This window comes from Phytophthora ramorum (genome assembly GCF_020800215.1).
Source record: "Phytophthora ramorum isolate Pr-102 chromosome Unknown Phyram_PR-102_s0016, whole genome shotgun sequence".
NCBI lineage: Eukaryota > Oomycota > Peronosporomycetes > Peronosporales > Peronosporaceae > Phytophthora > Phytophthora ramorum.
This window is the reverse complement of record NW_027150662.1, coordinates 687,262-711,049: the sequence shown is the minus strand read 5'-3', so window position 1 is coordinate 711,049 and position 23,788 is coordinate 687,262. Positions and strand designations below refer to the sequence as shown.

At 55.3% G+C, this 23,788-nt stretch overlaps 7 protein-coding genes across 7 annotated transcripts; 3 read left to right on the top strand and 4 right to left on the bottom strand.

Annotated features, from left to right (window-relative positions):
* Positions 1-247: 247 nt before the first annotated feature.
* Positions 248-1,660, bottom strand: KRP23_12891 (uncharacterized protein; the record flags this gene model as incomplete). Its single annotated transcript, XM_067883535.1, has 1 exon — positions 248-1,660. The coding sequence occupies one exon, from the start codon at positions 1,658-1,660 to the stop codon at positions 248-250; it is 1,413 nt and encodes a 470-aa protein (XP_067738973.1).
* A 642-nt stretch (positions 1,661-2,302) lies between these two features.
* KRP23_12890 (uncharacterized protein) lies at positions 2,303-4,678 on the bottom strand (the record flags this gene model as incomplete). The annotated part of the gene is made up of 1 exon (XM_067883534.1): positions 2,303-4,678. The coding sequence occupies one exon, from the start codon at positions 4,676-4,678 to the stop codon at positions 2,303-2,305; it is 2,376 nt and encodes a 791-aa protein (XP_067738972.1).
* An 81-nt stretch (positions 4,679-4,759) lies between these two features.
* On the top strand, positions 4,760-6,380 carry KRP23_12889 (uncharacterized protein; the record flags this gene model as incomplete). The annotated part of the gene is made up of 4 exons (XM_067883533.1): positions 4,760-5,711; positions 5,796-5,924; positions 5,994-6,125; positions 6,205-6,380. The coding sequence occupies 4 exons, from the start codon at positions 4,760-4,762 to the stop codon at positions 6,378-6,380; spliced, it is 1,389 nt and encodes a 462-aa protein (XP_067738971.1).
* Positions 6,381-6,476: 96 nt separating this feature from the next.
* Positions 6,477-12,320, bottom strand: KRP23_12888 (ABC transporter A family member 1; the record flags this gene model as incomplete). The annotated part of the gene is made up of 1 exon (XM_067883532.1): positions 6,477-12,320. The coding sequence occupies one exon, from the start codon at positions 12,318-12,320 to the stop codon at positions 6,477-6,479; it is 5,844 nt and encodes a 1,947-aa protein (XP_067738970.1).
* A 1,019-nt stretch (positions 12,321-13,339) lies between these two features.
* KRP23_12887 (uncharacterized protein) lies at positions 13,340-14,576 on the top strand (the record flags this gene model as incomplete). Its single annotated transcript, XM_067883531.1, has 2 exons — positions 13,340-13,705; positions 13,770-14,576. The coding sequence occupies 2 exons, from the start codon at positions 13,340-13,342 to the stop codon at positions 14,574-14,576; spliced, it is 1,173 nt and encodes a 390-aa protein (XP_067738969.1).
* Positions 14,577-15,818: 1,242 nt separating this feature from the next.
* Positions 15,819-17,259, top strand: KRP23_12886 (putative ankyrin repeat protein L63; the record flags this gene model as incomplete). The annotated part of the gene is made up of 2 exons (XM_067883530.1): positions 15,819-17,176; positions 17,256-17,259. 2 exons carry the CDS (start codon positions 15,819-15,821, stop codon positions 17,257-17,259), a joined length of 1,362 nt encoding a protein of 453 aa, XP_067738968.1.
* Positions 17,260-17,874: 615 nt separating this feature from the next.
* On the bottom strand, positions 17,875-23,709 carry KRP23_12885 (ABC transporter A family member 1; the record flags this gene model as incomplete). Its single annotated transcript, XM_067883528.1, has 1 exon — positions 17,875-23,709. One exon carries the CDS (start codon positions 23,707-23,709, stop codon positions 17,875-17,877), a length of 5,835 nt encoding a protein of 1,944 aa, XP_067738967.1.
* Positions 23,710-23,788: the final 79 nt, after the last annotated feature.

The window sequence follows — 23,788 nt, the reverse complement described above, 5'->3', positions numbered from 1 at the left end:
TATCAACAAACGCATTCAAACACGTTAATCACGTTAATGCCTCACCTTGACTGCTCTGTACGGCGAGCAGCGGCGGGCACTTGATTATATAGCATAATACACATCGAACCGAGCCCACACCTTGCACCGTCTGGTCGGCAACAGCGCTGCAATCACGCCGACTCGACTGTACGTCCATCATTGCGTCTTTCCTTCACCGTTACGCTGTGTCGATCTGGGACTGGACTGGGCTAAGTTAAATGAAGTCTCACCATGACGACGGAGGTAGAGTGAAAATGGGGCTGACCATCATGCTTTCCCACTTGAACACGATGGACAGCGTGTTCATGGCGAGTGTTGCTACTGACTCGTGGTCGCCGTAGTCCATGCAGCCACCGTACTCGACTTGTGCGCTCTCCTCGTAAAACTGTCCGTTGCCGTCCCCTTCCAACGTCGGCTCAAAAACGAACCAGCCCGACAGCTCCGTCCACTGCACGGGCTTGCCGTCTCGGCTGATAGAGCTGAGCGCCGGGTCTGTAAGGCGCTCGGGCGCCACCGACTGCACGCAGATGAGGAACCCCTTGCGCGTGCGCACGCGGAACAATAAATAGACACATCGGTAGAGCTTGGTGCCGTCCTCATTGCTCGACTCCCGCAGCGCCACGATCGTGTCATCGTTCACGCGCTGCAGGATGCGTAGCGTCATGAGGCCGCGGAACTTGGTCTCCGTGCACTCGGGGTCCGAGAAGCACTGCCACGTGCTCGTCATGAGCTGCAGCGCGTTCTGTCCCACGAATAGCTTGCGCAGCGAGAACTTGAGCCCTGTGCCGTCCAGCAGGCGCTTGTCCTCCCATCCCAGGATGCTCGCGCCCGAGCTGATGGCTCTGCCACTGAGCGAGAACGCCAGAATCGATCGGTACATGTCGTTCACGAGTGCAGTGGCGTCTGCAAAGCTCAGCGGTCGGTAGCCGAGCTGCTTCCTCATGGCTACGGCCAGCGGAGTCTTCCCTGTGATGGTCGGACCCACGAACGTGGGGCGCGGCTCGTTGTACAACGCAGCCTTGGTCTTGTGGGCGTCACAGAGCGGCGACAAGTCGCGTGCTGCCAGTGGTGCGCCCGCAGGCGAGGCTGAGGGCGACGAGGCCGTGGAGGAGGCCGTGGCCGTGTCTGAGTCCGTATCGGACGCGTCTGAGTCGTCCGACGCGATGGAGGTCGCGCGCTGGGCCAGTGTCGCCATGTTGGAGGCGAACTGCTGCCTGTAGCTCAGAAGCAGCCGCAGCCGGGCCGCCTCGTCACCCAGCGCATCCTGCTCTGTCGTGAGCAGCGCGTAGCGCCTCTGGACGTCGGTGGGCGGCGCTGGCCTGGCCTGTGTGAGCGAGAGCTTCTGCAGCTGCGTCTCTAGCTGCTGCACCGTGTCGCGCAGGCCCTTAATCGCCGCCTTGTTGCGGTGGTACGCGCGCTTGACCACTTCGCGGTGTCTAGCGCGGCGCTCCACGGTCGAGAGCTTTTGCGTCTGAGACTGAATCTGATTCTGCGTCGGCGCGACAACCACGGGGGGCGCGGGCTGCGACTCGTCGGGCATCTTGACGTCGTCGGGCAGCAACAGGATGTCCAGTAGCGCCTGGTCATCGGCGCTCCACGGCGCGTGGAGGTCCGCGGGCTTGGGCGTGGCCACCTGCATGCGTCTGACAGCGGAACTTGACTGCCTGCGGTGTCCGTTGCTTTCTGGAGAATCTGCCTCGATTGTGGTCAATCTGTCTCTTTTCGTGATTGGTGATACCCGTCTAATGTGCTATCACCTTAAAGAGATTCTTGGGTTTATGATCAATTACTAGCCTTTTATTGGGAATAATCCTTCTTCTAGAAAAGGATGGCGTCCGCGGCGATAGAGTTGCTTGCCTCACATCCAGCGATCGCGAAGGATATACATGTACAACTGTGATCATGCCAATAAACGAGAGGATGATTTGGAAGGCGCACAACGAAGCAGTCTCGGAGGCGGGGTTGCGGCCTTTCTAGGAAAATGCTGCAGTTCTGCATACTACGACCCGTAAGAAGGGAGCTAACCTTTACACTCCGTGCCTCCATGGCCGCAGCAAGGTCACGTTCCAAAAGTGAGAAACGTCGCAAGCTGTTCCAGGTAATAGTTCATCGTATTCAAAATGTCGACGAAACACAACAGCTTCACCCACGAACTGCAGTGAAATACTCCTCCTGGGCATCGTTTGTGCATTCCGTTCTTGTAGAATGAAATGCAGCAACGACCAACCGCGCCTCAGTGCCTGTATCTCTTCTGCACTTAAGTACACGAATTTCTTCACGTTCACTCGGAGTACAGCGCTCGCACGATTTGCACCTGCTCCATGTGAAGACGCGCCTCGACTGACAACTCACCAAAATTAACACGGTGCTGGTCTTCATCTCGCTCCTGCAGTGCGGCTACAACTGCTAGCGCTGTTTCGGTACTAAGACCTTCATTAGATCCACCTACTGTCTGGGGAAGCACCGTGGCTAAACCGGCGGCGAATACTCGAAGCGACTCGAGCTCTGGTACAGTCTCCCATGCACTTCGAAATGACTTGGCCTGAGCACCCTTGATCTTCAAGCGTAGCGACGGGTTGTCAATTGTCATTGTCTTTAGCAGCTCGATTTCATGACTGATGCTGTCCAAGAAGACGAGACCATGCGCTTGTTCCAATCGTTCACTATAGCGCTCGATTAAATCAACCGCTGCCATGCGTTCGATCGATGTGAATTCCAATGGCAGCGTAGGAGGTGGGTCGCATAGCACCGTCTTTGAGCCCATAGTCCTCGTGCTGCTACTCGTGGTCGATGAGCTAGCCCCTTCAAGCAAGTCGGGGCCAGAATTCTCGGAGACGGAATGTAGAAGATTTAGGATAAAGCTACCTAATAGCCACTCGACATAGCGCTTGTCACCTGGGACCATTTCGTCATACAGTCGGCGCGATGAAAGGTTAAGCGAGCGTAAGTAGGGTACCAACGCCGCTTTCCGTGCCCAACGAAACTTCCCGCGGAGTACATCATCTCCTTCCAAGAACGTGTCAACCTGTGCTGCAATCTCGATGCCCGTATCGCGTGAAATCTTGCACTTTTCAATGATTACATCGATACACCGCGCTATCGTACGGTTGCATTCGGCCGGCGGTGGTAAAGGAAAACTTTCAAGATTTCGCAGCGCATCCATAAATACTGCGATAGTATCGATCAGCACCGACGAAACTAGCCAAAAACTCGACGGGGGGAGCTGCACGGAAGGATTGTCCTGACCTACATCTAGGATAATATGTCGGCGAGCCATCACCCATTGTAAACCTTTCAGCGTGGACCACGAACATTCAGGATCAAACCGTGGGCACCGGCCATGAATGCGTACCCAGGGATCATATCCCCGCAGGAACGTTGTGAGAGTCACCATTTCTTGCAAAAAGTTTCCTTTCTCTTGCGTAGTACTGTCTGTCATCGGAGGTCGCTCATACCTGCCCTTACCGAGATCCTGCAGCACGCTACGCAGACACGCCTCTATGATCTGTGCAGGACGCCGCACACGGTACAAACAGGAGCTGGTCGATTGCTGTATCATATCGTCCAAGAGTGATGCATGCGCGCCCATTTCGTTCGCGGCTCCATTCACGCAGCCGCCAAGTAACTTGGACCGCCACTCGGAGTCCAAGGTCTCCAAAACCAGTTCAATGAAAACTGCAATCCGTTCTGTCGAGCTCTCGAAACTCGGTAATGGCACCGCAATGACATGAAAATCCGCTACATGTGTTCCACGAGATACCGGAAGGCGAATTCGGAGTTGTAAAACTGCGTTGCCTTTAGATCCACCAAGTATCTGGAACGCAATTGAATAGATCCACGTGCGTCGCATGATGGTGCTAATCATCTGCAGCGAGCTGGCCACAGATAGCCGCGCGTATCTACGTACCGTGTTTGCAGACACTGCAGGTGACGCCACACACTGCGCTACCTGCACGAACGTGAGTCCGATGCCCAGCAACTGCTGCACATTAACCAGCTCGTGCTTCTTGGTTGCCGTTAAAACCAACTTCTCCTTGCATCTGTCATCCGTCTCCTTCTGCATCACTTGCTGGTCATCCACCAGCACCCGCTGCATAACGTCCAAGCCCTTTTGAGCTCCAGTGTACCTATCATCGTCCACGTAGAAGCCGTCCACCAGCGTCTCCACGATCTCGGACGTCGCAATCTCCAGCAGCAGCGCCTTCTGCCCTGTAGCTGATCCGTTGTCCTGAGTTGCAGCAACTTTCGGTCGAGTTGCCTCAGCAGTTACCGCAGCCTGTTGCACTCTGGGTCGCTTCCTCGTGGGTTGATCGATCGCGGTCTCGAAGAACGCCTTAAGCTGCCATTCCGCCGCGGTCGCGTCACCCGCGTCGCAAAGTTGCTGCTGCAGCTCGCTGTACGCCCTCCACTTGTCCGTATGTTGCGCGCGGTGGTGCGTGCGGACGTTGTCAGGCCGGAACGGAGCCGACCACGTGGCCACGTTTGCTGTGCGCGCGCGCAGCCTCTTGGGCGCGTCCTCGGCCGGCGGCTCGCGACCGAAGGCCGCGCAGAATCCGCACTCAACGGTGCGCACATCGCCCGTCTCCTCGTCGCGCGCCGAGGGCCGCAGCCCCAGGCGCAGCGCGTAACGAGGGCGCCACGGCTGCTTCTTTGACATCTAAAAAATGGCTTGGCGTTTGTATTTCCCAATGACAACTTCCGTTCCAGCCAATCACCGATTTGTATTTGTCTAAAAACTATGCTGGACACGGCGGCGCACATGCTACTGCTGCTGCAACAAGCGCGCATCAAGAACGAGCGGCCCACGGACGCGTCCTTCCTGCCGCTGTCGCTGGCCCTGGCGTGTTTGCTACGGCAGCCGCCCGCGGGCCTGGCGCCGGTGGCCGGCGGCCTGTCGCTGAGCCAGGTGGACCGCCTGCCGCAGCAGATCCTGGAGCACCGCTTAGCCGCCACGCTGCTGGACGAGCCGCTGCGAGTCTTCGCGTTCGTGTGCGCACTGGTGAAGTATGTTAAAGTGGCAAGGGAGCTCCTGGGCATCTGCCACGAGCACATGAGCGGCCGCAAGACGACGCCGGAAGCCACGCAGGACGTCGTACAGGCTGTGGTGGCGGCGCTGCCATTGGCTGCAGACGTTGAAGTTGAGGATGAGCAAGAGGAGGAAGTTGCAGTTCCTACGACGCTGACAGAAGTGGCCAAAGCTGACGTCAAGGCCGTGCCGGACAACCCGCGGGCAGGAGACCCGGCGGGAATCATGCGGCGAGCCGTAGGGAGAGATGTGGGGGATGGTGGAGCAGTACTGGAGACTATGAAGAAATATCCGACGGATGGTCGCATCCAGACCCATGGAGTTCGAGCGTTGAAGGGGGTCGCGCGTGCAGCTGCAGAAGGGGGGGAGGAGAGGACGGACACGAGGATATCGACGTCTGATGAAGGTCAGCAGCAGGGAGACAGACCTCGACGCGTTGTCCAGATGGTCATTGACAAGATGAAGCAGTTTCCGGAGGCGCTGGGGCTGCAACGAGACGGACTACTGTGTCTCGCAGAGTACGCGAACCAAGCGGATGACCATGTTGCGACCATCACGTCCAGTGGCGGCATCATTTCGATCATAGACGCCATGGTGGCACTTCCGGACGACGTGCCTGCGAACATGGCTGCTCTTTCAGTACTAGCTCATCCTAAAATTGCAGGTAAGTGCACGAGAGTGAGGATGGTATAAGTTGTGTGGCTGAAGAAAACTGTCGACTGACGTTCTGCTGCCTTACACTGATAAGATGAATCAGTGGTGCGCGTGAACCCGGAAAGTCGCCGCCTCGTGCTGTCGGCCATGGAGCGGTTCCCTCTGAACGAGCAAGTTCAAGGCCTGGGTTGCCTCGCGCTAGCGAATTTGAGTCTGCGCCAAGGTGATGCACCCGTGGCGTCGGGTTACGTCAGACTGTGCACTAATGTTCATCGATGTGATAATGCTGCAGACGCTAGTATGCTTGAAATTGTATCGAAGGGTGGCCTCGCGATCGTAGTCGAAAGCATGAAGCGCTTCAGCACAACAGCCCTCGTCCAAGCTGCTGGTTGTTGGTTCATCGCCATTATCAGCGGCAAAAACGGTAAGGGAGTAGGAGTTGTATTTTTCATGAAGGCTTCAGCTAAGCTTCCTGCGCGCTATGGCTGTTATTGTCACTGAAGACGAGATGAAGACTGCGTGCCTCGAAGCAGGAGCATTGCCGGCTTGCGAGAAAGCGCGTCTGCGCTTTCTCGAAGATCCTAAAGTGCAGCAGCACGCCGTTCAAGCGATTCAGACGATGCTGCCTGGGGAAGTAATTGACGGCGAAAACGCGCCAGAGAATTGCTCGCTGCAGTAACACCAGTACTGAGGCAAGTACACTTTGATCGCCTAAACCAGAGCTTTTAAGAGCTAATCGTATTGATATATATCATGTCTTTGATGTAGCTACAGCTTACGCTTGGAAGACACCGCGCGCGACGCCCTTTTCTTCTTCCTGCTGGCTGGCGAATGAATTAAAGATCTGCTCCAGTGTCGTCTGCGAGACGCTGTACTCGCGGATGTGCATGTCCGCCTTCACATTTTCAATGAGAGCGAACATCTTGGACAACTTGATCTCGTTGTTTGACCCGCGAATCTTGAAGCGAGCGAAGTCGTTCTGGCGCTCCATCACAAGTACGCCGTCCGGGCCAAACGCGTGGACAAGATAGTCGTTCAGCGTATCGAAGCGAGTTTCTTCGACACACCACGAGCAGAAGGCCTCCGCACGGATGAATCCGTCACGCTCCATGGCAGCAGCAAGACTGTAACCAGTTGGGTGTGAAGCTGTGATACGCCCCGCGAGCTCGACGTTCCCAAACGCGCGACACTTTTCATCCAGCTCCGATGGTGTCACGTATGCGTTACCATTGCCGAAGACGTGCTGAAGAAGGTATTCCTGTTCGTCAGCAGTGGGCGTGTCCAGCTTCACATCGAACATCAGACCGTCTCCGAAGCGTGACTTCAGATGCTGCACACTGCCGTAGCACCGGAGACGACCACCCACCATGATACCAACACGCGAGCAAAGAGCCTCGCATTCCTCCATGCTGTGCGTCGTCAGTACAATCGTTGACTCCTTTCCGCGGGTTGAGATATCTGCGATGACGTCCCACATGAATCGGCGGGACACCGGGTCCATACCAGTCGATGGCTCATCCAAGAAAATAATAGCAGGGCTGCCGATCATTGCGATGGCCACCGACAGCTTGCGCTTATTGCCGCCGCTGAGACTTCCTGCTAGTTTGTGCTCGAAGTCGCCAAGGTTCAGCTGCCGAATCTTCTCCATCACTACACGATCCATAGAGTGCTGTGGAACACCCTTGATAGCGCCGAAAAGCTCGAGGTGCTCGCGTACGGTCAGCAAGTCGAACAAGGCATCAAACTGCGGGCAGTAGCCGATCTGGCGGCGCACCTCAATCTGCTGCGTCAAAATGTCGAAACCTCCAAGTGTGGCTGTGCCGCGGCTTGGCGGAACATCTCCCGTCAGCATCTTCATCGTAGTGGTCTTTCCGGCGCCATTGATTCCGAGGAAGCCGAAACATTCGCCGCGCTTTAGTCCAAAGGATAGATCGCGGACCGCCACCTTACCACCTGGATACACTTTGCGCAGGCCCATGAGCTTGACAGCATCTCCGTCGGCGCCACCGCTGGCAACCCGCTCGGCTTCCTTGGCAACGTCCGCGTCGATTTCAAGATTACCGTCGTCAACGTTTTCAGCTTCTTTCTTCACCTTCGGGAACGTCCTCGAGTAGTCCAGGTACACCGCAAGTGCCATATACCCGATCGCGGTCACCACCAGATAGGCCAACTCAAAACCCATGATGTCACCGCTGAATGGGCTAACTTTTTCGTCTTTGGTATAGCGAATACTCGTGATGTCGTTGAGAACCAATTGGAGCAAACCCGAACCGAGATTATATAGCGGAGAGAGTCGCCAGATAAAAACAAGGACCGAGTCGGCCGCAGATGTCGAGTCCAGTACACTCATGATGAATGACACAATCATCAGCACGACTCCAATGACGAAGTTAATCATGATCGTGTACGTCTGGGCCGCCGCATGCTCCTTGAACATGAACGAGAGGCAGTACGTGAATGGGCAGATCGCAAGTCCAAAGAGAATGAACAGGAGAATCACCGACGGGAACGTAGCCGACGTACAGCTGTCGCAGTCCCGGCCGGTCATGGCTGACACATTGAATCCGTAGATCAAAGCGAGCGCGCATATGCACGGCACAATGTACATGACCAAATCCCAGATGTAGTTGGACAACCAGAACGCCGGAAGTGACACGCCAGAGACTAGCTGCTGGTGCTTCGAGTTGTGCTCCACCTGCTTCTCCTTCACCAGGAACACCACAATCGATGCTGGCAGGAATGTAAACGCGATACAGATGAACATGCACGCAACGAACGCGACGGCAGATCCAGAGAACGCTTTCGTAGCTGCAGACACAGGCAGCGGATAGTTGTTCACCTTCAGATTGACTTCCGAGGCCGACCCGCTCGAACTGTTAGCAGCGAAAAAGCGATACAAGGCCTGATCCATCAACGCCTTGAAAATCGCCGACGAGTGAGGTGCTGTCGTGTTCGTGAATACGTTGTAGCCGAACAAGTTCTGCTCGCTGTCACCGTTCACCAAGTAGGCGCCGTATTGACCCTCCACGAGATCAGCATCCTTCCCATACCCGCGGTTGTACAGTTGCTGGCCCATCGCGACGCTGTAGCCGGTGGCCCCACTTGCGTTGATCGTCGGGTCGGTGTAGGTCACGTCGAAGACGGTGGGCGAGTCAGAGTCAAAAGCTGGCTGCGAGATCGCAAGTGCTTGAGCGTCAGCACCGGAGAAATAGGACGAGGCCATCACTTCACTGCACCATTCTCCAGTGGCAGCCCCCGCTTGGCAGAAATATGGCGTCGGGGTTGCGCTGCCGGAGTATGCGTCCGTCGTCAATGCCATGGTCGGATTGTCGGAGGCAAGTGCACTACCCTTGAGAATTCCCAGTCCAGCAGCAATAAGGAGGACCGGCAGGAGTGCACTGTAAATGATCGTCTTCTTGTCGCGTTTGGCATAACGGAAGCGCTTGAGAAGCAGAGCTCGCAGATGCGTGCTAAACACAGGAGCAGACGTAATAATCTCGTCGCATGGCTGGTAGTGGTCATTTGATTCCGACGTGTTCGTTCGCGCAGCGTGGCCCAGCGTGTGCTGGTTGTTCTCGTCTGCCAGTTCCGCCACCTTGATAAACACCTCCTCCAGCGTGGTCACCGACACACCGTACGACAAGAGACCCAGCGACTGCAACTGGTTGTCCATATCCGCGAACATCGTGGCGAAGCTTGACGAGCTGTGCAGTGGCAGCTGGAACGCGATCTCACTGCCAACATTGCTCAGAGGCTGGGCAGCCGGCACGTACGATTTCACAAAAGCAGCCACGGCGTCATCGTCGCACTTGGCGTCGTCCTTCACAAGAGTCAAGTTGTAACCCGCGCCGAAGCGGTTCTTCAGGAACAGCGACGAACCACAGCAGCGAAGATCACCCTCCGCCATGATGGCGATACGATCGCCCAGAATGTCAGCTTCGTCCATGAAGTGCGTCGTCAGCACCATGACACGGTCGTTGCGGTTGTTCAGCAAAATCTCCCAGGTGCTGCGACGACTATACGGGTCCATGCCCGAGGTGGGCTCATCCAGGAACACCAGTGAGCTATCACCCAGCAGGGACACGGCTACGGATAGTTTGCGCTTCATGCCGCCAGATAGGTCGTTGGGTTTTGAGTTGCGCTTCTCAGTCAGGCCGACTTCACGGATCTGCTTTTCCGCCACGGCCAACAGCTCCTGGTTTGCGTATCCCTTAATTTGGCCAAAGAACATCAAGTGCTCCTCTACAGTGAGGTCGGGGAAGAGAACGTCATGCTGGAAACAAATACCGAGCGATTGACGCAGTTCATCCATGTCCTCGTTCACAGACATGCCGCGGTAGGTGGCATTGCCGCTAGACGGCGCGGTCATACCCGTGAGCATCGAGATCAATGTGGTCTTGCCAGCACCGTTGTGGCCAAGAAGACAAGTGATCTGGTCCCTGTACATTGTAATGTTGAGACCTTGAACCGCAACCTTCTCGCCGCCAGGAACAGAAAAGACCTTGCGAAGTCGCTGCACAGTAAGCGCTTCACCATTACGCTCCTGCTCACGAAGATCCGCGTTTACTGGTTCAATGTTGGGGTTGATATCGAGAGCGACGTCGCCCAATAATGCATCTTGTGTCGGAGCGGCGGTTGCGCGTTGACGACGGCTTCTCCAGTACGATGGTGACACTGGGAAGTACCATTTCAGGGTCGTACCGTATTCCTTTGGCATCACCTTGTCGAAGTACAAGCCGATAAGCGTGTACAGCACCGTGTCGAAAGCGAACATCCACAGTGCGGTGCTGAACCGGAAGTTGTTGCTCAGCGACCCCACGTTCGCGAAAGTCACACCAGCACCAGTCGTCTCTGAATCTGCCAGCACTTGAACACCCAGCGAAAGCCCCACCGGAGATAGAAGACAACCGATCATTTTGGCACTTTCCGCAGTTCCAGTCGTGAACGCTTGGGACAACACGTGCATGAAGAAAAAGACTATCATACCCACGAACGAGCCGACGCGAGCCTTGTTGAAAATTGTGCTGACCAGGTACCCCAGCGCTAAGACGCTCATGCCGAAGAGCCAGAAAAAGAGGAAGGTTAAGATCACCGACGTGTTAGGAAAGAGACCAGCGAGGCCAGCCACCGCTTGCACGACCGCGCCGACGAAGAGAATAACCGTATACGTCATGTACCACGTGATGATGATAGTCTTCTCCGTGACGCCCAGAATCTTCATAAATTCGCGCAGTCGAAGCTCCTTCTCTTGGATGAACACGACTAGAATACGCGAAATCGTGAAGAGATACGACAACGCAAAAATCACCGGGAAAACGCTCGAGATCGTATCGTAAAATGACGAGCTGTCGAAACTATCGACGGGAAACGGAGCGACTGTGGCACCCATAAACGGTTGAGGAGCTTGGCGCAGCGGGGTGAGCAGCAGCTCCTTCGTGTCATCCGGCATATTTGCCACAATGCTTGCGAACGATGATTCTCCAGACACGAACCCAGTGTTGAGGACCTCTTGGATCAGAGCATCGTCACTCAACGTCTCCAACAAGGTGTTGTCCAGACTCGTGGAAGCGAGGGCCGTGGTCTGCGATCGCTGACATGTTCCTGTAGTCGAGTGGTTGGTCGAGTCCCACTCGGGCATACACGACACGAAACGAGTGACGAGTGTCTGCAGCGTCATGAACCCCGTCACGGTGTAACGCGAGTAGTAGTCCGTGTTGATATCCGTCTGGAACGGATCCGTGTTCAGAACCGACCCGCTGGTTCCTGGGACACGGCCAACCGAGTCGCCATCAGTTGAGTTCAATCGCAGCGAGTACTCAATGGATGCGAACGATCCAATGTCATCTCCAAGAGGGACCGAGTCGAACACGATCGCCGCGTAAATGCGCGGGTTCTCGATTCCTTTGCCGTAGTTGTCGCTCTTCACGTACTCCGTGAGCGCGTCGTTCGTGTCAAAGAACTGGATGCTTTCACTGAACGACGGGACGGTCAGCGTCTCACTCGACGAGTTCAGCAAGTCCAACCGCGGGTACCACAGATCCAAGGCCGCAGCAAAATAGTTGCGCGTGAAGGCGTTGTCTGGTGTGATACCAATCTTGTAAGGCGACACCTTGTCGGCACACTCCTGTGGCACGCGGTAGGGCGACGATGTGTCGGTGTCGACGAGCGCATTGGCGATGACACCGCTGGAGCACGTGAGTTGATCTGCCGCGGACAACTCCTCGAGTCGGATCGCGTCGTCCACGGACTGCACGCCGAGCTTGAGCAGGAGACCGGTCATGGACGACTCGTGCAGTGCGAACTGGGGCAGGTCGGCGTTCACCCACTCGATGGTCTGCCCCGTCGGCTGGAACAGGTTGTAGCTGGTGCCGAGGGCTGCGTCGCCGGTGGATGCGGTGGTGTCACTCCAGCCTACAGGCACCGCCACAGTCGTCGTCGTGCTCTTGAGCAGGCCCAGCAGAATGATGAAGACCACGGGCACCATGACTTCACACGCGGTGGCGACTGGGTGGCGCCGTTTGATGAGCCAGTTCTTCCACAACAGCGCACGCAGGAACGTCCAGGCGGTGCGTCGCTCCGAGAGTTTGGCCATGGCAAGTTTGCCCTTGTCCGGCGCCATATCGTGATGCTTGGCGGCGGTCGAAATGGTGTTGGGATGTGGGAAGACTGTGCACGAGATGTCGAAATGGAGAATGACTCGAGTGGTTTCGTGTGTACATACGCTTGATGGCCGACGCATCGGCAATCAAATGGGACGACTCGATTACGATAATCGTTTCATGCTGAACTTTGTATAGGCCAGCGAGGGGGATGATCAATGACAACCACGCCAAGTGGTAATCAGGAAAATCCACGATGAGCGCTCTGTCCGTTGATCATGAGGTGATGAAGTGGTGCGGTGCGCAGCATGGTTCACCGTGAGAAACGGCTCAACCACATGCGACCGAACTTGAGTGCATGTGTCAGTAGATGCCTATTTGAGAGAGCTCTTGCTGCATTTGGCCTCACGACTTTTCTGCATCGCGAGTCACCATTTCGGACGCCACCCCGAGCTTACCACCGCTTGTGTGTGGTGATGACGTTACTATTTTTTTATATAAAACAAACGCTTAGAACATAGCTGCAGAGGAAACTTCACGTTACCGACTTCCGTGGCTTATTACGGTCACATGGTAGAGTGTACCCCACTGATAAAACCCATGTACAGCATTACCGTAGTTTTTACTCATAAAATACGATATTTATTGGTGCATCATTGTGCCGTGCATGTACATGTAGCTATCTGTCGGTTCTGGCTCATGTACATGTACAAGTATTGATCTTGCTCTCAGACCACTCGCACGCCGTTTGCCGTGCTCAGCTCATGTTGTTGCCAAATGAACGGGAGTAACCACGGTAATAAAACCGTTATATTACCGACTGTTATAAGCAGAGGACAGCTGAAACATAAATAATGAGATGTGATTGGCTGATTGTTATATGTAGGCGACCGTAATAAGCCAAGGAAGTCGGCGTTTCACTACAGGAACAAGAAGCTGGGTAATGGAACATGGGGTTTTCTGTCTGTAACCCAAAAAAAACAGTCAGTGGACGGGTGGGACATTTAAATACACCTTTATCCCAGTTTTCAAACTGGCCATGGAGCTGCAAGCCTTCCTGGACGACTTGGTTTGGAGCGACCTCGTGGAGCCCCGACACGGGGCAGCCCCCACGCCCACCTCGTCCGGGGTCAAGCGCGTCACACCCAAGCAGAAGATCGACGCGCTGCACGCCGAAGTCTACGCGTTGACGACGCAGCTGCACGCGCTCGCGAATCACCGCCTCCAATCGGCCCCCCAGACGGCAACGACGACCTCCTGTCTGTGGCAGCAAATTGCCGCCCGACAACTAGAACGGCGTCGAAATTCCGAGAGTGAAAACGCCAAGCTGCGAGAACTGATGGTGCTGCAGGCCGAAGAGGCCAAAAGTCTGCACGGACTCCTCAAACGCCGAACGAGGCTTCAGGTTGGGCCACGAGAGATGTGCAGAGCTGCTGCTGTAGAGGCTGATAGTGTTGTGTGGATTGTAGATGTTGGAGGAGATGCTGGGAGGGGCGACACGGAAGAAACAAAGGGTGGCTCGACCGCTGGCTGTCGATGTGCAGAAGAGAGCTGGCAGTTTTGCGCTCATGCTACGGCGTGTGGACGAACTGTACGGGAAAATGGACGCGCTGTTCGAGGAGAAGGGGATGCTGAGCATCTCGTGTCCTGGTCGGAGACGCTGGGCAGACAACAAAGTACTTACCGGGGTGTGTTTCGAGCTCACACGGCGCGAGGTCGTGCCGTTTAGCGTCGACATGGTGAAAGAGGCAGTGTGGACTGCTCTAGGACAATTAGAGCTGCTGGGGTTGCGAAGTGCCTCTAGGTTCAAGGCGGACGTGCACTATCGCGAACAGACGTCGGAAGGAGACACAGAGACAGCGATGGTCGGTTTCCTTGCGATGCAGTCGAGCGCCAATACGACTGAAGTCAAAGTGCGGAAAGTCGTGCGTCGATATGTTGAAGGCTCACGAACTGTGTTCATCTATCAGACTTTCATGGAGCCAAGGATTTCCAATCTTGCGGAGCCTGTCGGAGTGAGTGCGACGTCGACGTTGCTCCTTGAAATTTGCCGCGAGAGTATAGCAGCTTTTGGCGAGGAAACAACGCTCATTCAAAGCTATTTCAGCTCAACCAGGCATGATGAAGGGCTAGCAGTGGGCCGCAAACTTCGATCGGCTGTGAATTTGAACATCGCGATCGATGTGTGGGACGAGTCGACATCGCGCATTTACAACCAAGTGGAAAATATATTGCTGGATGAGGCTTGCAAGAAAGGAGGCAAGTTGCTGAAGTAATTAGCCCCCGACCTGCTTCCCTCCCCTCTCGAACTGAATGGGAGACTCGTACTTCGAAGTACTTCAGTATAATACAAATGTACCTGGTATAATTTGGAGGGTCCCACAACGTAATCACAACTTGGAGCAGCACATTTGGTGGTCTACATGCTCTGTCGCTCCCACTTCAACGCGTGTTCAAGTCAAGCGTGTGAAAATCCACCAGCGAGCGTCGACGCTTGTCGTTGAGTGCTCTGTCGGAGATAACGTAACTCGCTTTCCGTCTCAAAATATTCTCTTGCTCAACACTCATCTCTTCCTCCGTTACATCACGACAGACAGCTACCAGGCGACAGTCGTCTCTCATTTTCAGCGCCAAGCAGCATTACTGATCATACCAAGTTCGCAGACACTGCATCAACGTCTTCATGGTCCTCGTCGACTCAATTTAATCCCTCAGCACTCAGTTGACGTCCAGACTTGACGCAAGGACCGATTCAGACTAGGAATTTCTGGCTGGTGACCTGACCTGATGGATCCTTGGCAAGCGCGACAGCTCGTACCATAAATCCGAAGCAAAGCCGGAAACGGAGGAAAGGATTGATAGCCTGCGCAGGAAATTGCCGGCTTAGCAAACCAGTTGCGAACCCTCGAAGGTGACTCCAAGCATTTCCTACCTTCGAATAGCAAAGGCCGCAACTTACGGACCAGATAGCCGCCGAGGAAGAGAATGCTAAACTTCGAGAGGCGGTGCACCTGCGAACCCGTGAGCCCCAAAACGTACGACGTGCATTGAAGCGGCGAACGAGATGAAGGAACATGCATTTTCAGCGGTACACTAAAACTTTCCTTTTGTGTCCGCAGATGAGTCCGAAGAAAAATACTTGGCTTTGGTAACTACTATTACTCCTGTCGACAGCCCGCAGGTTTCCGATCACACGCAAATGACTCTGCCTACTACAACAGCTGACAATAAGGCTCTGTGCTTCGAGTTGACGGAACGCAATATAGTGCCGTTCAGTGTCAAGCTGTCCAGGGAAGCAGTATGGCATGCGCTTGGCCAGCTGGAATTGCAAGGTCTTCATCGAGCTACGAGTCAGCTATCAGACAGATTGAGAACTGCCCGTGAACGATCAATGTTGTCCAGAACAATGACGTGAGAGCTTTCTCCCTTGTCGGCAACTTCAACGTGATTCTATTCACTTGCTGTTTGTATGGGAGCTGTACCCACCCGTTCATTCCGCATTAGGATCAATTTGCGCCATGGAGCTCGTGTGCGTCCAGGTGGCGCTCCCAGACAAGGTCAAGTACTTGGCGCACGTCCGCGAGGCGGTCAACGCGTACCTGATGCCCCTGACGCTGAACAATGCGGTGCGCCACGGCTGCCTCTCGGTGCTCGAGCGGTTCCAGAGCAAGTCCTGTACCACGGAGGCCATGTACTCGGCGCTAGAGAATACCCACTACGCGGTCGTCAAGTGGCTCATAACCGCTGGGAAACTGGCGTCCAAGTCCATTATCCCTAACAATGCGCTCCGAAAGGCCGCCGAACAGGGGCGACGCGACGCGGTGGAGATGCTGGCAGGCGATTGCAGCGACTTGGCCATCGAGAAGGCGCTGCAATATGCCTCACGGAAGGAAAAGTGGGACGTGGTGAAGGCTTTACATCCGCAGTGCAAGTCCCGTTGTGCGGCCTTGGGGGAAGCGCTGAAAACGGCGGCCAGGAGGGGGAGAGAGGACGTGGTAGAAGTTGTCTGGAAAGAATGCGGCGGAAAAGACGTGGCCCGGGCGTTAGAGGACGCGGCTCGAGAAGGACACTGGGAGGTGGTCAAGGTCTTGTACGAACAGTGTGAGCCCGACTCCAAGGAGGTTGGAGTAGCGCTAACAAGCGCGATCGCTAAAGCGAACTGGGAAATGGTGCAGATGATTTACCCCAGTGCTGGGGAGAAGAGTATCGTGGAAGCGTTGAAATTGGTGGCGATACAGCGGCAATGGGCAGTGGCTGAGCTCTTGTGTCAGAAGATACAGACCCGCAAATACGACGAAGCGCTGGGATTAGCTGAAAGAGACGACGGGCGTGCGCTGCTTGATCTCCTTTTTAAGGGATGCAGGTGCTACGATGCTGAGAAGGCAGTAGAGGAGGCGACCAAGAATGCCAACTGGACTGTGATTAAGCTTTTGGCCGACATGTGCTATCAGGACTCGAACAACGTCCGCAAAGCGTTCAGATTAGCTGTCGAGATGGACCGATGGGATGTGGTCAAGCGGTTGTACAAGGAGTGCAGCGGTGATACTGTGACGAGGGCGATGATGCAGGCTGCTGAACGCGGCGAGTGGAAAGTAGTGAGAATTCTAAGGCCGAGATGTAGTGGAACTACTGCAGCAACCGCACTGGAGCCGCCTCCTGCTGAGAGAATGGATACGCAACTGGTGCCTGCCTTGCAGTCGAAAGACCCAACGATTCGCTGCATTGTTCCAGGCAACTGTCCATTTGAGATTGACGTGGCCTCCGCCCGTACTGTGAACGATCTGAAGAAAGCAATTCGAGAAGAGAGACCCGACTGCTTTGGGGATGTGTCTTCGGATTCGATTTGGCTTTACCTGGCGAAGCGTGGAGATGAATGGTTGTCTGCTGACTCGGAAGCTATAAATCGCTTGGAGCTCGGGGACAGTTCGTTGGTACGAGATTTACTGGTGTGGCAGGTAATGTCGACTTGCCACATTCAGGATATGTTTGAAGGTGCACCACAGCCAAGTGCAATTCATATAGTTGCGCTTAAGCCAATGCTGCGCTGTATCATTCCGGGAAGTCGTCCTTTTGGAGTACATATTAACGCGATTACGCAGACGATAGCTTTAAAGAGAGCGATCAAGGCGGAGATGCCGGACAAGCTTGAAAACGTGAATGCCAATGAAATCCAGCTTTACGTCGCGAAAGAGAACGGAGGATGGCTACCACAATCGTCGGATGAAGCCAAGGCTCTAATGCTCGGAGGGGGATCTCCTCAGTTGAATCCGATGCTCGCAACTCAGTTATCGTCAATGGCAGAAGTGGGCAACCCGTTTGCGGATGTGTTTGCTATTCATATGATCGTCATGACTCCCAACAGAGTGCTTGGCGCTCTGCGCAGGACTTCAAGCACCAAAAGGTTTCACTTGGATATTCTCAGGGTAAAGTTATTGCAGCTGCAGTAACCAGCTTGCTCGGAACATTTGTATTGAAATGGGTTATTTCCAGCAGCGATATACAAGTTGACCTGGATCAGAAGTATATTTTTTATTTTCCACTTCACAGTTCGGTTATCCAAGTGGAGGCTCACGATTACTGGAAGACACCGCGAACGGAACCCTGCTCCTCCTCCTGCTGGCTCGCGAACGCATTGAAGATCTGCTCCAGTGTCGTCTGCGAAACGCTGTACTCGCGAATGTGCATCTTGGTCTTGACGTCTTCGACCAGCGCAAACATCTTCGAGAGCTTCACTTCGTTGTTGGAGCTGCGCACCTTGAAGCGAGCGAAGTCGTTCTGGCGCTCCATCACCTGCACGTGGCCAGCTCCAAACGCGTGAACAAGGTAGTCGTTCAACTCGTCGAAGCGCGTTTCCTCGACGCACCACGAGCAGAAGGCCTCGGCACGGATGAACCCGTCACGCTCCATGGTGGCAGCAAGACTATAGCCGGTCGGGTGGGAAGCGGTCACACGCTCCGCAAGGCCAGCGTTGCCGAATGCGCGGCACTTCTCTTCCAGCTCAGCTGGTGTGACGACCTCGCTGCCGTCTCCGAAGACGTGCTGCACCAGGTACTCCAGCTCGTCGGTGGTTGGCATGTCCAGCTTCACGTCGAACACGAGACCGTCGCCGAAGCGAGACTTGAGGTGCTGCACACTGCCTAAACAGCGAAGTCGACCGCCCACCATAATACCCACACGAGAGCACAGCGCCTCGGACTCCTCCATGCTGTGAGTCGTCAACACGATCGTCGACTCTTTGCCTCGGGTCGAAATGTCGGCGATGACATCCCACATGAATCGGCGGGACACCGGGTCCATGCCCGTCGACGGTTCATCCAAGAAGATAATGGCGGGGTTACCGATCATGGCAATAGCCACCGACAGCTTGCGCTTATTGCCGCCGCTGAGACTTCCTGCCAGCTTGTGCTCGAAGTCGCCGAGATTGAGCTGCTGGATCTTCTCCATGACGACGCGGTCCAGCGAAGACTGGGGGATGCCCTTGATGGCGCCGAAAAGTTCGAGGTGCTCGCGCACGGTCAGCAAATCGAACAAGGCGTCGAACTGCGGGCAGTAGCCGATCTGGCGACGAACCTCAATCTGCTGCGACAGGATATCGAAGCCGCCAAGCGTAGCAGTGCCGTGGCTCGGTTGAACGTCACCTGTGAGCATTTTCATCGTGGTGGTCTTACCAGCACCATTGATTCCGAGAAAGCCGAAGCACTCACCACGTTTCAGGCCGAAGGAAAGATTGCGGACAGCCACCTTGCCTCCAGGATAGACCTTGCGAAGTCCAACCAGCTTCACGGCTTCATCGTCTGCTTCGCCGCGGGCAACACGCTGCGCTTCCCGCTCAACGTCCTCGTCGATTTCGTGGTCTTCGCCAAAGTTGTCTTGGTCTTGGGCATCGTTCTTGGTTTTCGCAAACGTCTTTGAGTAGTCGATGTACACTGCAAGTCCCATATAACCGGCAGCTGTGAGCGCGAGGTAGAGCAGTTCATAGCCGATGACATCTCCGCTAAATGGACTCGTCTTGTTTTCGCTGTACTGGATGGTGTCGACGTCGTTGGTGACCATGCTCAGCAGACCGTTGCCTAGGTTGAATAAAGGGGAGAAACGCCAGAGAAACTTTAACACCGAGTTGACGTCGGACGTGGAGTCGACCGTATCCAGTATGAAGGAGACGATCATCAGCACTACGCCGATCATGAAGTTGAGCACGATCGTGTACGTCTGTGCAGACGCGTGCTCCTTGAACAAGAACGACAGACAGTATGTGAACGGGCAAATTGCAAGTCCGAAGAGGATAAACAGGAGAACCACTGCCGGGAACGTCGCGGATGTGCAGCTGTCGCAGTCTTGGCCGGTCAAGGTGGAAATCCCGAACACATTGATCAGGATCAACGCGGAAAAACACGGAAAGATGTACATGACGAAATCCCAAATGTAGTTGGACAACCAGAACGCCGGAAGCGATACACCGGAGACAAGCTGCTGGTGCTTCGAGTTGTGCTCCTTCTGCTTCTCCTTGACGAGGAAGACCACGATGGACGCTGGCAGGAACGTGAACGCAATGCAGATGAAGAGAGCTGCAACAAATGATGTGCTGGAGCTGAACACTGCTTTCGCTGCGGCAGTGTACGGCAGCGGGTAGTTGTTCACCTTCAGATCCACCGTCGAGGTTGAGTCACTGGTGCTGTTAGCAGCGAAGAAGCGATACACGGCCTGATCCATCAACGCCTTGAAAATCGCCGACGAGTGGGATGCTGTCGTGTTCGTGAACACGTTGTAGCCGAACAAGTTCTGCTCGCTGTCGCCATACACCAAGTAGGCGCCGTATTGACCCTCCACGAGATCAGCACCCTTCCCATACCCGCGGTTGTACAGTTGCTGGCCCATCGCGACGCTGTAGCCGGTGGCCCCACTTGCGTTGATCGTCGGGTCGGTGTAGGTCACGTCGAAGACGGTGGGCGAGTCAGAGTCAAAAGCTGGCTGCGAGATCGCAAGTGCTTGAGCGTCAGCACCGGAGAAATAGGACGAGGCCATCACTTCACTGCACCATTCTCCAGTGGCAGCCCCCCCTTGGCAGAAATATGGCGTCGGGGTTGCGCTGCCGGAGTATGCGTCCGTCGTCAGTGGCTTCAACGAGTCATCGCTGATCGCCATGCTTGACTTGAGAAGCCCCAAACCAACGGCAATGAGTAGAACTGGCAACGCAGCGACGTAGATGATCGCTTTCTTGTCTCGCTTGGCATAACGGAAGCGCTTCAGCAGCAGAGCACGCAGGTGTCTCTGGAATATCGACTCCGTCGTGATGATCTCGTCACACGGCTGGTAGAACTCGCCACCCGACTCGGACGTGTTCGTTCGCGCAGCGTTGCCCAGCGTGTGCTGGTTGTTCTCGTCTGCCAGTTCCGCCACCTTGATAAACACCTCCTCCAGCGTGGTCACCGACACACCGTACGACAAGAGACCCAGCGACTGCAACTGGTTGTCCATATCCGCGAACATCGTGGCGAAGCTTGACGAGCTGTGCAGTGGCAGCTGGAACGCGATCTCACTACCAACATTGCTCAGAGGCTGGGCAGCCGGCACGTACGATTTCACAAAAGCAGCCACGGCGTCATCGTCGCACTTGGCGTCGTCCTTCACAAGAGTCAAGTTGTAACCCGCGCCGAAGCGGTTCTTCAGGAACAACGACGAACCACAGCAACGCATCTCGCCTTCGGCCATGATGGCAATGCGATCGCCTAGAATGTCAGCTTCGTCCATGAAGTGCGTCGTCAGCACCATGACACGGTCGTTGCGGTTGTTCAACAGAATCTCCCAAGTGCTGCGACGGCTGTACGGGTCCATGCCCGAGGTGGGCTCATCCAGGAACACCAGTGAGCTGTCACCCAGCAGGGACACGGCCACGGATAGTTTGCGCTTCATGCCGCCAGATAGGTCGTTGGGTTTTGAGTTGCGCTTCTCAGTCAGGCCGACTTCGCGAATCTGTCTATCGACCACTTCCTGTAGCTCTTCGTTCGCGTATCCCTTGATCTGTCCGAAGAACTGGAGGTGCTCTTGAACTGAAAGCTCGGGAAACAGGACGTCATGCTGGAAACAAATACCGAGCGATTGGCGCAGCTCGTCCATGTCCTCGTTCACGGACATGCCGCGGTAGGTGGCGTTGCCGCTGGAAGGAGCGGTCATGCCTGTGAGCATCGAGATCAGTGTGGTCTTGCCAGCACCGTTGTGGCCAAGCAGACAAGTGATCTGATCCTTGTACATCGTGATATCGAGGCTTTTCACTGCAACCTTTTCACCCCCAGGCACCTGGAACACCTTACGAAGTCGCTGCACAGTAAGAGCTTCTCCGTTGCGCTCCTGCTGTCGGAAATCTGCGCTGACCGGCTCAAACGCCGGGTTCAAGTCCAGAGCGACATTGTCCAAGAGAGCATCAGAAGGTTCCTCGACGGTCACCTGGCGTTGCTTGCGACCCCGCCAGTACGATGGCGACACTGGGAAGTACCATTTGAGCGAAGTGCCGTACTCCTTCGGCATGACCTTGTCGAAGTAGAGTCCAAGCACCGTGTAAAGGATCGTATCGAATGCAAACATTCCTATCGCTGTGCTAAGGCGATAGTTGTCGCTGAGCGTGTCTATCGTGGAGAACTGCACGCCTTCTCCAGTCTTCTCAGCATTCGCCAGTACATTCACACCCAGCGAGAGAGCCACTGGGGACAGCAGTGAGCCAATCCGCTTGGTACCTTCGGCAGTGCCGGTCGAAAACCCTTGCGAAACAGCGTACATGGCGAAGAACGCCACCATGCCCACGAACGCACCGACTCGAGCCTTGCTGAAGAGAGTGCTGATGAGGAAAGCCAACGCCAGCACGCTCAATCCAAACAGGAAGAAGAAGAGGAACGTGACGATCAACGAGCTGTTGGGGAACAACCCTGTCAGGCCTGCGAGCGCCTGGATAACCGCACCGACGAACATGATGGCCGCGTACGTGATATACCACGTCAAAATGATCGTCTTCTCCGTCACACCCAGAATCTTCATGAACTCGCGCAATCGCAGCTCCTTCTCTTGAATGAGCACGACCAAGATGCGAGAGATCGTGAACAGATATGCCATGACGAACACAATTGAGAAAACGTTGGCAACGCTCGCGTAGAATGGCGAGCTGGTGTAGTCGTCAACAGGGAACGGGGCGACGGTGGCACCTAGCATGGACTGAGGAGCTTGGCGCAGCGGTGTCAGTAGGGCTTGCTTGGTGCTGTTCGACAGGCCAGCCACCACACTCGAGATTGCTGCACTGCCAGAAGTGCCCAGCGCACTCAGTGCTTCTTGGATCAGACTGTCTGCGTTCAACACGTCGAGAAGTGTGTTGTCAAGATCGGATGAGGCAACTGCCGTGGTCTGCGGGCGCTGGCATATTCCCGTGGTAGACTGGTTGGCCGAATTCCACTCGGGCATGCAAGTCACGAAACGAGTGACGAGCGTCTGCAGCGTCATGAAGCCCGTCACAGTGTAGACCGAGTAGTAGTCTGTAACGATATCCTTCTGGAACGACTCCAGGTCGACGAGGGAGCCATCCGTAGTTGGCACGCGACCCACAGAGTCTATATCGTCACCCTTGGTCGAGTTCAAGCGCAGTGAATATTCAATCGAAGCGAACGAGCCGATGTCATTTCCCGATGGAGCCGAGTCGAAGACAATGGCGGCGTAGATCTTCGGGTTGTCAAGGTTGTCACCGTAGTTGTCACTCTTGACGTACTCCGTCAGTGCGTCGCTCGTGTCGAAGAACTGGATGCTCTCTTTGAACGAAGGAACCGTCAGCGCCTCAGTCGACGAGTTCAGCAAGTCGATGCGGGGGTACCACATGTCCATTGCTTCGGCGAAGTAGTTGCGCGTGAAGGCGTTGTCGGGCGCCACGCCGATCTTGTAGGGCACCACCTTGTCGGCACACTCACTGGGCACGCTGAAGGGCGACGACGTGTCCGTGTCAGTCAGTCCACCAGCCATCACACCCGTCCTGCAAGCGGCCAGATCAGTGGTGGACAGCTCTTCCAGTCGAAGACCATCGTCGATGGACTGCCGTCCGAGCTTCAGCATCAGCCCGGTCATGGTGGACTCGTGCAGCGCGAACTTGGGCAGGTCGGTGTCCACCCACTCGATGGTCTGTCCCGTCGGCTGGAACAGGTTGTAGCTGGTGCCAGCAGTGTTGTCGGCGTCATCACTCCAGCCTGCAGGGACGTCCACTGTCGTTGTGATCAACTTGAGCAGTCCCAGCAGCAGGATGAAGAAGGTGGGCACGAGGATTTCACACGCGGTTGCGACGGGCTGGCGGTTCTTGATGAGCCAGTTCTTCCACAGCAGCGCTCGTAGGTAAGTCCACGACGTGCGCCGCTGGGCCAAGTTCTGCTCGACGAACTTCCCCATGACGTCTCCAATCACGAAATGAGGAGAACCAAAGTCAAGACACGGGAGCGCTTTAATCACGGCATAATCGACCCTATGA